This window comes from Schistocerca americana, chromosome 3, assembly GCF_021461395.2.
Source record: "Schistocerca americana isolate TAMUIC-IGC-003095 chromosome 3, iqSchAmer2.1, whole genome shotgun sequence".
Classification (NCBI taxonomy): domain Eukaryota; kingdom Metazoa; phylum Arthropoda; class Insecta; order Orthoptera; family Acrididae; genus Schistocerca; species Schistocerca americana.
The window spans coordinates 971,181,303-971,197,604 of record NC_060121.1 but is presented as its reverse complement, the minus strand read 5'-3'; the positions used below and the strand labels follow the sequence as shown (position 1 = coordinate 971,197,604).

The following is a 16,302-nucleotide window of genomic DNA, read 5'->3' as shown; positions in this document are numbered from 1 at the left end:
ATTCATTGTTAAGTTGAGTGAGTAATCAGAGAATGCAAGGAATGAGTTTACGTTTATGAACTAAGAATACTGCAGGCTGCAGCAGTTGCAACAGGTTGTGCCAAGAATTATAGGCAGCTCTGCATGCAGCTAATCTCTTTATGACACAAGGAAAAAACAAAGTAGCAAAAAAGAAAACAGATTAGTGAAAGAAGTGAGGCAGAAGTTGCTAAGACCAAAACAGAATTAATAATGATTGCTGGTATTGTGACAATGAACAATAATAACTCTGGTAACTTTGTAATAGACACCTAAAAGAAAGAAGCTAGAAACCTCAACAAAGAAATAAATAACATAGTATTGACTCGTTTGGAGAAAGTACATGCTTTCAACAAGGATTGCAACAGATTTTGACTGGGAGAAGACCACACCCAATGGTAATTTTGTGCAGGCTTAAAAGATTGATGCCTGAAGAATGTACAGACATTTAAAAAATTGCCAACAAGGCAGAGGGAAGAAGGCATAGCCAACTAGGCAGATTCCCTGAATTTAGACATGATGATGTACAACAACTTTGAAAAAACTTTCACAGAGAAATACTGGTCACAGGAAATGCAAGAATGTCAAGGATGAACTGCAGCTATGAACATACAGTAGAGTGATGTATGGGCCACTAGTTGGCATATTGGAAAAGTCACTAGAATTAAACAGATATCTGGACATGCCAGTGGGTGAAAAAACATTGGTAAGATAGCTACTAAGCGGAGCACATGGGTGATGTGGAGATATGTCATATGGTCTTATGACTGAGAAAGAAGAGAAAGCAAGATAATTAAACATGTAGAAGAAAGAGGTCAACTGGGAGGCCCAGATAGTAATAGGAATAACGGGGCCTGAACTACTGAAGAGAATGAGCAATGCCCCAGTGGCATGACAATGACTGGCCATGCAAAGTCTGGAACAATGGATGGTGAGAAGGCAGAGATGGCTACAATCCAAAGAAAGATTCAATTAAGAGTAGGAGATTTGAGCAGAAGTGGGAAACAACTTTGTACTATTTGAGCACTAACTTGGAAAATGAACAGATTATCATGGGAACAGAGAATATATTGTCTTTATACTGAAGAAATAAAACAATTTCCCCAGCAGCGAATGACATCAATAAGTTTGTCATTTATCTGGAAAGTGTATAACATCTAATGAAGGAAGAAGTAGGGAATACAGGCCTCCTATTAGGCAAAATGACAACACGGTTGAGGAAGATGTGAACAAAATAGGAATGTAAAGACAACACAATTCTTCAGGAAAGTACAGAGGATGAAGGGTTTCTGCTGAAAATAAGTATTATGACAGGAAAATAAATGCTGATATCAACATCAGCAATCAGCTGAATGGGCAGAACAACCTTCCAGGCAGCCATGAAAACGTAATACCAATGTTAATGACAGAACAGGAGATCAGGAAAACTAACAGCAGTCTGTAAGGCAAATTTTATGAAACAAACGTATCAACCTCCTGACACATTCCGCATATTTCCATTTAATAATGTCATACAAAACAATTTTCTGGGGTAGCTCAAATCATCACTTACAAAGAAAGTATAAATTGGACAAAAGCGGGCAGTAAGACTATTATGTGGTGTTTACCAATGAATGTCATGTAGGTACCTCTTCAAGGAGCTAGGCACTTTAACTGTGCCATCACAATACATGTATTTGCTAATGAAATTCATCATAAACATTTTTGTTAGATAATTATTAACAGCTGTCAAGCAATTCATGAATTGCATATTTGACCATTAGCTGTTTTATAGAAAACCTTAAGCATCAACCAGATTCTGTCTTAGACCATCATCAATAGAGATACAGTTAAAAACAATTCAAGTAAATACAACTCTCATGTCATTAATTGGCATTGGATACATCTCAGGTATTATCATATGCAATAAATTCCAGTACAGTAAGTTCTACACCTTCTTTTATGATTCTTGAACCAACTGTTAGCTTAAAAGAAGGTTGTATAAATGGAAGAAGCCAGGAGACACTGACAGGTTTAAGATAGATTACATAATGTTGAGACAGAGATTTAGGAACCAGGTTTTAAATTGTAAGACATTTCCAGGGGCATATGTGGACTCTGATCACAATCTATTGGTTATGAACTGTAGATTAAAACTGAAGAAACTGCAAAAAGGTGGGAATTTAAGGAGTGGGACCTGGATAAACTGAAAGAACCAGAGGTCGTACAGAGTTTCAGGGAGAGCATAGGGGAACAGTTGACAGGAATGGGGGAAAGAAATACAGTAGAAGAAGAATGGGTAGCTTTGTGAGATGAAGTAGTGAAGGCAGCAGAGGACCTAGTAGGTGAAAATACGAGGGCTAGTAGAAATCCTTGGGTAACAGAAGAAATACTGAATTTAATTGATGAAAGGAGAAAATATAAAAATGCAGTAAATGAAGCAGGCAAAAAGGAATACAAACATCTCAAAAACGAGATCGACAGGAAGTGCAAAATGGCTAAGCTGAGATGGCTAGAAGACAAATGTAAGGATGTAGAGGTTTATCTCACTAGGGGTAAGATAGATACTGCCTACAGGAAAATTAAAGAGACCTTTGGAGAAAAGAGAACCACTTGTATGAATATCAAGAGCTCAGACGGAAACTCAGTTCTAAGCAAAGAGGGGAAAGCAGAAAGGTGGAAGGAGTATATAGAGGGCCTATACAAGGGCAATGTACTTGAGGACAATATTATGGAAATGGAGAAGAATGTAGATGAAGATGAAATGGGAGATACGATACTGTGTGAAGAGTTTGACAGAGCACTGAAAGACCTGAGTCGAAACAAGGCCCCGGGAGTCGAAAAAATTCCATTAGAACTACTGACGGCCTTGGGAGAGCCAGTCCTGACAAAACTCTACCATCTGGTGAGTAAGATGTATGAGACAGGCGAAATACCCTCAAACTTCAAGAAGAAAGCAGGTGTTGACAGATGTAAAAATTACCGAACTATCAGTTTAATAAGTCACAGCTGCAAAATATTAACGCGAATTATTTACAGACAAATGGAAAAACTGGTAGAAGCGGACCTCGGGGAAGATCGGTTTGGATTCCGTAGAAATGTTGGAACATGTGTGGCAATACTGACCCTACGACTTATCTTAGAAGAAAGATTAAGGGAAGGCAAACCTACATTTCTAGCATTTGTAGACTTAGAGAAAGCTTTTGATAATGTTGACTGGAATACTCTCTTTCAAATTCTAAAGGTGGCAGGGGTAAAATACAGGGAGCGAAAGGGTATTTACAATTTGTACAGAAACCAGATGGCAGTTATAAGAGTTGAGGGGCATGAAACACAAGCAGTGGTTGAGAAGGGACTGAGACAGGGTTGTAGCCTATCCCCGATGTTATTCAATCCGTCTATTGAGCAGGAGGAAAAAAAAGGAGAAAAAAAAATTGGAGTACATATTAAAATCCAGGGAGAAGAAATAAAAACTTTGAGGTTTGCCGATGACATTGTAATTCTGTCAGAGACAGCAAAGGACTTGCAAGAGCAGTTGAACGGAATGGACAGTGTCATGAAAGGAGGGTATAAGATGAACATCAACAAAAGCAAAACGAGGATAATGGAATGTAGTCAAATTAAATCGGGTGATGCTGAGGGAATTAGATTAGGAAATGAGACACTTAAAGTAGTAAAGGAGTTTTTCTATTTGGGGAGCAAAATAACTGATGATGGTCGAAGCAGAGAGGATATAAAATCTAGACTGGCAATGGCAAGGAAAGCGTTTCTGAACAAGAGAAATTTGTTAACATCGAGTATAGATTTAATTGTCAGGAAGTCGTTTCTGAAAGTATTTGTATGGAGCGTAGCCATGTATGGAAGTGAAACATGGACAATAAATAGTTTGGACAAGAAGAGAATAGAAGCTTTCGAAATGTGGTGCTACAGAAGAATGTTGAAGATTAGATGGGTAGATCACATAACTAATGAGAAGGTATTGAATAGGACTGGGGAGAAGATAAGTTTGTGGCACAACTTAACTAGAAGAAGGGATCGGTTGGTAGGACATGTTCTGAGGCATCAAGGGATCACCAATTTAGTATTGCAGGGCAGCGTGGAGGGTAAAAATCGTAGAGGGAGACCAAGAGATGAATACACTAAACACATTCAGAAGGATGTAGGTTGCAGTAGGTACTGGGAGATGAAGAGGCTTGCACAGGATAGAGTAGCATGGAGAGCTGCATCAAACCAGTCTCAGGACTGAAGACCACAACAACAACAACAACAACAACAACAACAAGTTCTACACAAGACATTTTGGGTATACTGAGTAGTGACATCAATTAACAGGACAAATTAATTTAATTAATTTATATACACTAATTAATTTCTTTTATCTTACTGTACATTTCTTCAATCTCTTCATCATCTACGGAGCTAGTTGGCACACAATCTTGCATAGACAATGCTCAGGTATAGAAAAATACTGACTGCAGATAGCGAAAGAGGAACATATAACTCTTAATTATAACAGTCAATACAGAAACTTGGAAAGGTATGGATACTGGCAGTTTTTATCTATTTCCAGTTGTCAACAGCTGAACTCAATAATGTAAAAGGCAATATTCCCCCAAAATCATTTAACTAATGTACACTCTTAAACATCATGTGGTTTTTTTTACACTATTAACTAATAAACCTTCTATTCCATTCAAACATTAATAAATTATTCACAGATTATTATTTGTTAACAGACCTCTTGCCTCCGGGGCTCCTATTGATAGAGATAAGAGGTGCAGTCTGTAATTTGTGTGTTGCTGAGCCCTCCACACAAACAGTCACACTAAAACCCAATCCTTTGTTTATGACCTCCTCTGCTGTCAGTGGATGCATAGTGTGCTTTTCTGGATCCAAGAGCTCATAAGGAGGAACTAAGTAGGTAAGGCGCATTGCGTGGCCTGAAAAGTTACAGAGTCTTTGAAGAACTGCACATTTCAATTTATCACAAGGGCATAAAAATCCTATCATTAAGTAATGCTTTTGAAATACTGCTTTGTATTTGCAGTCAATCATTTTTATTTTATTCTAGTAAATGAAAAACAAGAGTAATCAAGTACAACCATTAAAAAAAGTATAAAACCACATCAAAAATATAAACAAGATTGAGAGTACCTCCTCTCCTTTTCTGCAATATACCAACTGGAGATTTATGCACTAAGTTGAATGGTTCCTTGATAAAGTTCTGTAATTGTGCCAATGCTCCAAGATCTGCTTCAAGACCCTGAAGGGCACTGAATGCCTTACATTTAACTTTTTTCTCTGCATTTAATTGGTAAATCGATGCTAGTCCTTCTAGCTGTGCTGTGAAGTCGGCAAAATCACCGCGGGATAGGCATAAAACTAGTTCTTCACAACTCTGAAAGAAAAATGTTTTAGTTATATACCCAAACAAAATAATGTTAAGAAGTATCTGTGCAAATGAAACTAATGAAAGGCTCTTATCTGAAACTTTTACTAAAGTATGGCAGAAATATGTACCAAATACAGCATAATATAGGGTAATTTTTTACCACATATTGCCTGTTAAAATCAAAACATTTGAAAGATGAAGAATATCAATCACAATATTCATAAGGTAAGAATGCTGTGGTGATAACTCCGTATGTTCACACTCACAATGATGCTAACCATAACTTTACAACAGTGATCTCTTAAGCATGAGTATCAATTGCAGCTTGGTGTTGCAAATGGTAGACTTCAATGTGGCTTGATCGCCCCCCCCCCCCCCCACCCCCTCCCCTCCTATGCGTGTGCACAATTAATAACCCACCCAACTACACACACACACACACACACACACACACACACAGACAATGTGCCAAGAGGCCTACAGGCATGAAGCCACTGGTCGGATCACAACCACATACAAAGTATGATTGGAAAGTTTTAACAATAGGCTTGTAATTGAACAATGGTGGTACTTACATGCTACTGTGATGCATCTCCTTCAAAATAGTTCCCTTCAGACTGAACACACCTATTCCAATGGTGTTTCCACTTTTGGAAACATTCCTGCAAATTATTTTACCTGAAGTGTGTCAAGGACACTCTCCGTATTTGCCTGGATGTCTTCAATCGAGTCAAACCGCTTCCCTTTCAGTGAAAATTTTAGTTTAGGAAACAGGTAGATGTCTGCAGGGGCAAAATCAGGGGAATGTGGCAGTTGTGGAAGCAGAGGAATTTTGAATTGGGTCAAAAATTCAACGATGGAGAGTGCACGATGAGCCGGAGCATTGTCACGGTGTAGCACCAACTCCTGTCTTTCCACAACTCAGGCCTTTTCTTCTGCACCTTTTCGCATAAATGCTCAAGGACACGTTAGTAGTACTCCTAGTCAATTGTCTGTCCTCCAGGGGTAAATTCATGATGCATAATACTGGTAAAATAAAAAAAAAATCACCAACATTGTCTTCACCTTAGACCGACTTTGCCATGCTTTTTTCGGTTGTGGTGAACCTGGAGTCTTCCACTGAGAAGACTGCACTTTGGTTTCAGGATCATATCCATATACCTATGATTTGTCACCTGCAATTACCCAATTTAACGAATCTGGGTCATTTTTAGTCTGATTAATCAGTTCTTGACACAGTTCAAATCGATATTGTCCCTGGTCACTTGACAACACTTTTGGAATGAATTCTGCGGACACTTGATGCATGTTCAGATCTTCTGTTAAAATTAACTGAACTGCATAGAAACTTAAGTTCATCAGCCATCTCCCTAATTGTAAGTCTACGATTAGAGCGCACTAAGTCGTGAACTTTCACAACACTTTCATTTGTTTCTGAGGTGGAAGGACGGCTGGGCTGTGGATTATCTTCAAATGATTTGTGGCCATTTTTAAACCTGTTGAACCAGACAAAAACATCTGACCGGCTCATATAATTATCTCTAAAAGCTGTTTTTAATAGTTCGGAAGTCTCAAAAGCTGATTTCTGGTTTTAAAATAAAATTTCAAACAAACTCCATTTTTACACAGACAGAATCCGGCAACAAGCCCTAACAGACCTGCACTCAACCAGCTGCTACAACAAACTGAATAAGGGAAACACAGAGTGTGTTCAAGGGCAAGGCAATGACTCATTCCCCACCCACCATGTACCTGCCCGCCAAACCAGTAAGCAGTAGCGGATCCATTCTTAAAACTTTCCAATCACGCCTCGTACATCAGCAATGTAGTGTAGACTTAAAGTCCGTGTTTGCAGTCACCTCTATCTATGACCTGTCACAATACACTTGGAAAATTTCACTCTATATCAACTAATAGCAACCAGAAATTTTCATCATCTTCAAAGATGTTTGTCTGCCCATTCCACATAGTCAATTCACAACTACTTATGTCTTGGACTGCTGTTGGACAACAACGTACAAAAATCAGCATGCTGATCTACAACGGTCTGGACTTGGCAGCCAGAGACATTGGTCATGTGTGTGTGAGAGAGACTTACGGTAAGTCTCCCCTGACATGCTGTTCTGGGTGACTTTCCCAAAATCTACCCCTTTTGAAGTTGTTTGAAAGATTATGGTCGTGACATAAACACATTAATTAAAAGTTGACTGCTCTGTTCTGATAGTATATTCTGTACAAATTACAACTGATATGTTATATACATTTTCCCCATCAAGAGCAGCATATATTGTCTAGGTTTTCTGAAAACTTAAACTATTTTCAAGTCCGTCACTTGAGTTTATTAGAGAGCATACCTACTACAAAACAGAACTTCAAAGTTCCAAGCAGTTTCATGCAGTCAGTAGATTTTATCTCAGGTTTATCTCTTGTCATAATAGAAATCACTTTGTAGGAAGTTCAATGATTCAGTTCTTAAAATGAACTTATAATCACTATAGTGTAGTAGAGCCAGGAATTTAACAAAAAACAAAACATGTAGCTGAAAATTATTCTGAAAAACACTGCACCAGTCACAACGCAGCCCACTGTTAACGTTATTTCCTAACACAGGATGAGTTGTTGCTGTTTATGATGAGATGACAACTGCCCTTACTGCTGTCAAGTAATTCGGAATTGCTACGAATGTCTGCGTTGGGAGAGCTACCTTGAGTCATGTACTAGAGATATCGATGGTACCTCATGTACTATTCTCTTCGATGCGTACTGTCTCCTCTATAGGAAGTACAGGGCCTGTCACCACTCATCAACTTGAATGTGACTGGCGTGTTAGTGGGAGGTCTACGGAGCGTCTACAGGTGACGCAAGAGGCAAGATGCAGGGACCAAGACGAGCTTAGGGTGTCACACCCTCACCCTAAGTAACACATTTGATATTTTGTCTTCCAATGAAACTGAAACTGAGGCTGTTAAACTCACTTCATCTGTTAAGAAATGTGCTGTACCAAGTCAGAGAGAAAGCAAACATAAAATGGGCACAAATCTGTCAACTGTCAGCAATTCAGAAGTACCTGGAATACTGGTAACTATTAGGAAAATGGCAGCAAGGGATAGGAAGGAGCACTCACTCACATGGGAAGGTCCCCAGGGATGGGATTGACTTTTTGAAACCATCTATACAGTGGTGCAAGGTAGGGTCTCAGGTATCACATACTACAACCATTCATCAAAGTGAGTCCTCATTCACAAGTAATCAGAGAAATATAATTTCACATGATGATGTAGAGGCTTTAATATAATAGCGTTGCGCACAGCAGTGGCATAGATTAGTGGTTAAGATATATCCCTGAGGTGCAGAAGGTTGTGTGTTCAAATCTCATCAGGTGCTGTGAATTTTTTTATGTTTACATCTTTATCAAAATGTTTTTGATAGTAATTGTTGTTTGATTAATTGGTTTAAATGTATTTTTTTTTTAATTTTTACTCCTCTGCTGAATCATTTTCATCATCACACTAACATTTTTATTTGCTCTTATTTTTTCTTCCTGTCATTCTCTATTCATCCGGAATCCTTGTGCATATGATTTTAATTTTTACATCATAATATTTAAATGTATGAAAATGCCAATCCATTGATTAAAAAACTGAAAAATGAAATCATCTAGCTCTGTGCAATGGTGTAAAAAATGTATGTTTTGTTACAAGATGTACTTTTTTATGGTAATTGTCACAGAAACATTAAAACCTGAATTCTTGTTGCCCTATGGATAAAATAGCACAGATGAAGATTTAAACGAAAGAAGGGATCATAAATAAAATGAAATTCAAACAAACTGAGGAACAGAAATGATTAATACAAGAACTTGGACAGAAATATAAAGTGATACAATGGAAGAAATTAAATAGAAGTTTAAGAATAATTAAAATCACTTGGACAATGATCTCAAATGAAAAAAGAATGACAGGAAGAAAAAATTACCCAATGAAAAAGTTAATATGATGATTGAAAAAAGTGAGAAATGATCAGAAATAACATAATTACAATTAAACCGATTACCTGAATAAAAATAATCAAAGTAAATTCAATAAAGATTTAAAAATAAAAAATTTCAAAATGCTTGAGATCTGAACCCTAATCCACCTGCATGTCAGGAATGCATCACAAGTACTACCCTACACTGCCACTCTGCACAACACTACTACATTTAAGCTTCTACACTCCAGAGCATCACACCAAACACTTTTCCATCGAACACACGCAAACAACGGCCCACTTCCATGAATGGCTCCAGAGTGTGATAACTAGGAACCTAACCTTCACAATCGTACAGGTGATTTCAAAAAGTAGATCTCTCCTAGTCAGTGTGTGTGTGGTGGTCTCATTCAACACGTTTATGTTCTTCCGGTAGGTACTTAGGGAACAGGGAGCAACAAACTGCAGATTGTAGCAGATTTTGGAAGGAACAATGCCTGTCATCTCAATTCTGAATCATGCTTGGATCATTCCAGCAAATGGCAGAGAAGGTTGAGAGGACCAGCCTTGCTCACAATCTGCAGAACTTAGCATAACCCACTGTCTCTAAGTTGAGTGGAATATGCTGAACCAGAGACTTCAAAGATTCAATGGCAAGGTAAGCTCCAATTTCCTAGACCTGCAACACCAGGTCGAGAACTGTATGGTCTTCCTAAATAGGCCATGTGTGCAATACAGACCAAATACTATATGGGCCAGAGCTGCACTACACATCAGAGGCTGCTAGCCAGCAAGCTATATGTGTGGGTGCACACAAGTTTCTTGTTTTTTAAACGACTCTCCATCTAGTGCAAATATCGATACCCATAGAAGACTTCAAAGTATTAACATAAGATCCAAAGGTATTACCCAGCAGATGTGATTATTAAAATCCATATGATCAACTTCTGAACCATTTGCAACATAGTGGTAAGAGTTTGAAGTACTCCTAAGAAGCAGTGAAACTCGCATTATATCAGGTGCAAAAAGCTGGCTATAAAGTGAAACAAACAGCAGTGAGAATTCTGGGGTAAATCCATGTGCATATCGATAATACACTCCTGGAAATTGAAATAAGAACACTGTGAATTCATTGTCCCAGGAAGGGGAAACTTTATTGACACATTCCTGGGGTCAGATACATCACATGATCACACTGACAGAACCGCAGGCACATAGACACAGGCAACAGAGCATGCACAATGTCGGCACTAGTACAGTGTATATCCACCTTTCGCAGCAATGCAGGGTGCTATTCTCCCATGGAGACGATCGTAGAGATGCTGGATGTAGTCCTGTGGAACGGCTTGCCATGCCATTTCCACCTGGCGCCTCAGTTGGACCAGCGTTCGTGCTGGACGTGCAGACCGTGTGAGACGACGCTTCATCCAGTCCCAAACATGCTCAATGGGGGACAGATCCGGAGATCTTGCTGGCCAAGGTAGTTGACTTACACCTTCTAGAGCACGTTGGGTGGCACGGGATATATGCGGACGTGCATTGTCCTGTTGGAACAGCAAGTTCCCTTGCCGGTCTAGGAATGGTAGAACGATGGGTTCGATGACGGTTTGGATGTACCGTGCACTATTCAGTGTCCCCTCGACGATCACCAGTGGTGTACGGCCAGTGTAGGAGATCGCTCCCCACACCATGATGCCGGGTGTTGGCCCTGTGTTCCTCGGTCGTATGAAGTCCTGATTGTGGCGCTCACCTGCACGGCGCCAAACACGCATACGACCATCATTGGCACCAAGGCAGAAGCGACTCTCATCGCTGAAGACGACACGTCTCCATTCGTCCCTCCATTCACGCCTGTCGCGACACCACTGGAGGCGGGCTGCACGATGTTGGGGCGTGAGCGGAAGACGGCCTAACGGTGTGCGGGACCGTAGCCCAGCTTCATGGAGACGGTTGCGAATGGTCCTCGCCGTTACCCTAGGAGCAACAGTGTCCCTAATTTGCTGGAAAGTGGTGGTGCGGTCCCCTACGGCACTGCGTAGGATCCTACGGTCTTGGCGTGCATCCGTGCGTCGCTGCGGTCCGGTCCCAGGTCGACGGGCACGTGCACCTTCCGCCGACCACTGGCGACAACATCGATGTACTGTGGAGACCTCACGCCCCACGTGTTGAGCAATTCGGCGGTACGTCCACCCGGCCTCCCGCATGCCCACTATACGCCCTCGCTCAAAGTCCGTCAACTGCACATACGGTTCACGTCCACGCTGTCGCGGCATGCTACCAGTGTTAAAGACTGCGATGGAGCTCCGTATGCCACAGCAAACTGGCTGACACTGACGGCGGCGGTGCACAAATGCTGCGCAGCTAGCGCCATTCGACGGCCAACACCGCGGTTCCTGGTGTGTCCGCTGTGCCGTGCGTGTGATCATTGCTTGTACAGCCCTCTCGCAGTGTCCGGAGCAAGTATGGTGGGTCTGACACATCGGTGTCAATGTGTTCTGTTTTCCATTTCCAGGAGTGTAGCTGAGCTAATGGGAACTGGAGGTGGTGTATTTGCCACAGCAAAATAGAAATTGAAATCCACAGAGATTCAATTGAAGCTACATAAGGGACTATTTGGGCAATATTCATTATTAAGGTTGGGCATAAACTTAAAATTGGGTCATACTATCAACCACAAGTCTGACTCTGAGATGAAGCCAAAGACTTCAAAGAAAACCTCGGCTGACAAGTGTACATAGTGTCATAATATGTGGAGATTTTAATCCAACAACAATAATTACAATAGTAAAATTTGCTAAAAACAATCTTGATTGCTTGAATATTTTATTTAAACTGGTGACCAGTTCTGATCCATTGTACTTCGGTCATCTTCAGGCCTCGTACTCCATGATGGTAACCGGAGCTGGGCTAGAGCAATCCGCTCAGCCAGCACAGATCCTGTCACCATCATGGACAGCAAGATCTGAATATGATTCAAGTACAACAGATCGAAACCGGTCACCCATTTAAATAAAATATTTATGCCATCAAGATAGTTTTTAGCAAATTTTATTGGTACATCTGAGATCGCTGTTTTCCTAGAACAATGTTCCAGAAGTTTTGTAACTGGTGAGTGTGACAAAGACATCCTGTGAAACAATACTAAATTCCTTTCCTGAGAACTGCTGACAACAGTGCACTCATGATGTAAATATATTGGTTGTAATGGCAATGAATAGACATCACCTCTCTGGTACGTCCACATTGAAACAGCTATAAGTGACTAAGAAGCTGTTGCAGCAATAAAAAGTACGTAAGTAAAAAAATGGGGGACGGGGAGGGGAAGAAAGTAGAAAGATATACACATTCAATAATCCAACAAAGAGGCAGTAGCACCACAGTTGGAGGAAACTGAAATATTTAGCTGTGAGAAGGAGTCTTTGAGGAACAGTTGCTACTGTTTAAAAGAGTATGGTATTTGGTCAAGCTTTGCACATGGCTTGATATGTACCAATTAAAAAAGTTAATGACAGGAGGGGCCTTCTATGATATGCCATCTCTGTAAATAAACTTCAAAAGAAACAGTGACTTCTGCATGAGAAGTATAAAACAAAATAAAGGAGTATGCTTTGGTACATGAACTCAAAGTTGGCCCTGAATGTAAACAAAAGTAATTTATTGTGCATAAATGAGTGAAGATAACCATTATTGTTCAATTAGATATTGGTGGAAAATCATTGGAAAAACAATAGTAAAATACCTAGTAGTAACCATACAGAGAGACCTAAAGTGAAATGACAGCATAAAACTTATAGTAGGAAAAGCTGATTTTTGGCTTTTAAGATGTCCCTTTACGAAGAAAAATTTAAGAGTTCTGCCCCAGTTTAATTCTTGTACAACTACAAAGATGAGCAATGTAGAAATAGTGCCAGTAATTTTGAGAAACAACTACATATATTCATACCACTTTTTTTCAAATAATGCAGTTATCTATAATGAAGTACAATCAGAAAGAAGAAGCACATACATTCAGTCAGATCTTAATAATATTTCAAAGTGGCGCAAAGATTGGTTGTTGTTGTTGTGGTCTTCAGTCCTGAGACTGGTTTGATGCAGCTCTCCATGCTATTGTATCCTGTGCAAGCTTCTTCATCTCCCAGTACTTACTGCAACCTACATCCTTCTGAAAACTCTTAATGTATTCATCTCTTGGTCTCCCTATACGATTTTTACCCTCCACGCTGCCCTCCAACGCTAAATTTGTGATCCCTTGATGCCTCAGAACATGCCCTACCAACCGGTCCCTTCTTCTTGTCAAGTTGTGCCACAAACTCTTCTTCTCCCCTATTCTCTTCAATACCTCCTCATTAGTTACGTGATCTACCCATCTAATCTTCAGCATTCTTCTGTAGCACCACATTTCGAAAGCTTCTATTCTCTTCCTGTCCAAACTATTTATCGTCCATGTTTCACTTCCATACATGGTGGTAACATTTTTTAAATAGTCAGAAATACAGAATTGTTCCCTTCACAAAAAACATAATATTCTATGACTGCTACATCAATGAGTCATAATTAGGATCAGTCAATTCAGACAAAAACATAGGTGTAACAATTTGCAGGGCTGTGAAATGAAATCATCTCATTGGTTCAATCACAGCTAAAACAAGAGATGGACTTCAGTTAATCAGTAGGACATTGGTAAATGCAATCAGTCTATGAAGGAAATAGCTTATAAAATACTCAGTGACTCGACCTACAATATCGCTTATTCAGTGACTTGATCCACAATATCACTTAACTGAGTGGGACACATACAAATAGGACCAACAGGGGATACTGAACGTATATGAAAAAAGAGCACTAATGGCCACAGGTTTGTCTGAGCCACAGTAGAGCTTCGTGGAATGCCAAAATGTACGAACTGACACACACTCAAAGACACATGCCAACAATCATGAGAAGGACTACTTACAAAGTTTCAAGTACCACAATCTCGGAATACCCTACACCCCACATGTAACCATGTTAAGACAAGGTACGGAAATTTCAACATACATAGAGGCATTTAAGTAATCATTCTCCCCTTACTTCATACATAAATGGTATGGGAAGAAATCCCAACACACTGACACCACTTCACAGTGGTACACAGGGTGTAAATGTAGATGTATATATGAATTAATTAATTTTTTTATATCAGGAATATAGCTCACATAATAATGGGCAAACATTGTATGATAGATCAGAAGATAGTAGCATGGTAAGATGATGATTCTTCACTATTGCTTTATCTCCCTTCTTGCTTAGTATCTATAAAACAGCACTTTTAAGTCTGCCTGAGAATATACCAATAAGTAAAGATTCACTTCATTAAGTAACTTAGAATATTATAAAGCCCAGTTAACCAACATTTGATTTATTTTACTACAGATTTCATACAAACCACTAGAACATTTAATTCCTAAGAGAGAGGATAACATTTAAAACTTTTTTGGAGATATGCTGCTATTTTTGTTTTGATTTATATCACAGCATCTCAAAAATCACTGCATAAATTCTTCTGTTTCTTAATTTTAAGATCTGTGTTGCTGCTGCTCTCCTGTTTTATAAGCATACTTCACATTTTGAGTCATTAAAAAAAAAAAAGTTTTGATCACGAGTCCTTTATGTTGGCTCTGGAATGGCGCTAAAAGGAAGCTGCAGGATGAAGCTGTGATATGACCCTTGGTATTTTAATTTAACTCTCACTCCAGCCCATACTTTAACCTGTTGTACATCAAAGTTTTAACATATTTATCATATTTACTCAACAACTTTATCCTAGTTGTTAAGTCTTTGTTATTTGTGTTTAACCTATTCCTTCAAGTGTACTTTTGTTTTGGCTGTACATTGTTGTTTTCTGCATGTTTATTTCCCCTAAGGTTAATGTCTGTTCTGTTATAACAGGATAATGGAATATACTAAATGCAATACAGTGAGTAAAGATAATCACTCACTGTGTAGCAGACATATCAAGCTGTAAAAAGACACAAAAATTTTTGCTAACCTGTATTTTTCATAAGCTTTTTTTCTTTTACACCTACACATAAACACTCATTTTTGATGTGTTTCCTTTCATACCTTACACTTCATTTTTTTCCTAGCTCATCATTCCCCAGCTGACATCCTTTTTATTCCTATCACAATTCCTAGAACATATTAATATTATGGCTTGTACAAATAGTGCTTCACTGTTTTCTGACATAATTTTCACTCCTATCAGCATTGTACAAGATAAAAGCGACAAGTGCTGGCATTTTACACAGAAAACACCATGCTTAACATGACATACTGCTTTTCTCCAGTCTTCTAATGTCACAGCAGCAGGAGCTTCAAACACTGTTTCCTTTTTTTTTTTTTTTTAACCCCAAGATGGAAATACTTGACATATTATATTATGAATACTGGTATTATTCTTTGCAGGATTTCAGATTAGTTCTAAGGAACATAAGTCTGGATGATATGGCAGTAGTCAGAGGAGTACAAACCCATTTACTTGGAACATTGGTGCTCCATAACTAATGGCAAAAGTTCGACTTTCCTTGTACCTGGACTAATTTATATCATTAACTGGTCAGTCTGGTGTATCATTTTTAGCAAATTAGAGGAAGGTGATTTGTTCTCCTGCTTATTGTAACAGCATGATGAAAATAACTACATTTCTACAAGGCATTCCTAGATTATGCTGGTTCTATCTGGATCCTTTTTAGGAAAGAAAAAGTGTTGTCCATATGCACACTATGTGGTCAAAAGTATCCAGACACCCCCAAAAACATACATTTTTCATATTAGGTGCATTGTGCTACCACCTACTGCCAGGTACTCCGTATCAGTGACCTCAGTAGTCATTACACATCATGAGAGAGCAGAATGGGGCGCTCCGCGGAACTCACAGACTTCGAACGTGGTCAAGTGATTGAATG

The 16,302-nt window shown here is 39.3% G+C and overlaps 1 protein-coding gene across 1 annotated transcript in view; it reads right to left on the bottom strand.

The window, feature by feature from the left end:
• Positions 1–16,302, bottom strand: part of LOC124605251 (mediator of RNA polymerase II transcription subunit 1-like) — a 206,499-nt gene that overhangs the window by 138,015 nt on the left and 52,182 nt on the right. The window contains exons 5-6 of the mRNA XM_047136808.1: positions 5,152–5,395; positions 4,736–4,937 (exon numbers count right to left, since the gene is read on the bottom strand). Of these exons, the coding sequence (XP_046992764.1) occupies positions 4,736–4,937; positions 5,152–5,395 (446 nt within the window). The remainder of the gene's footprint in view (positions 1–4,735; positions 4,938–5,151; positions 5,396–16,302) is intronic.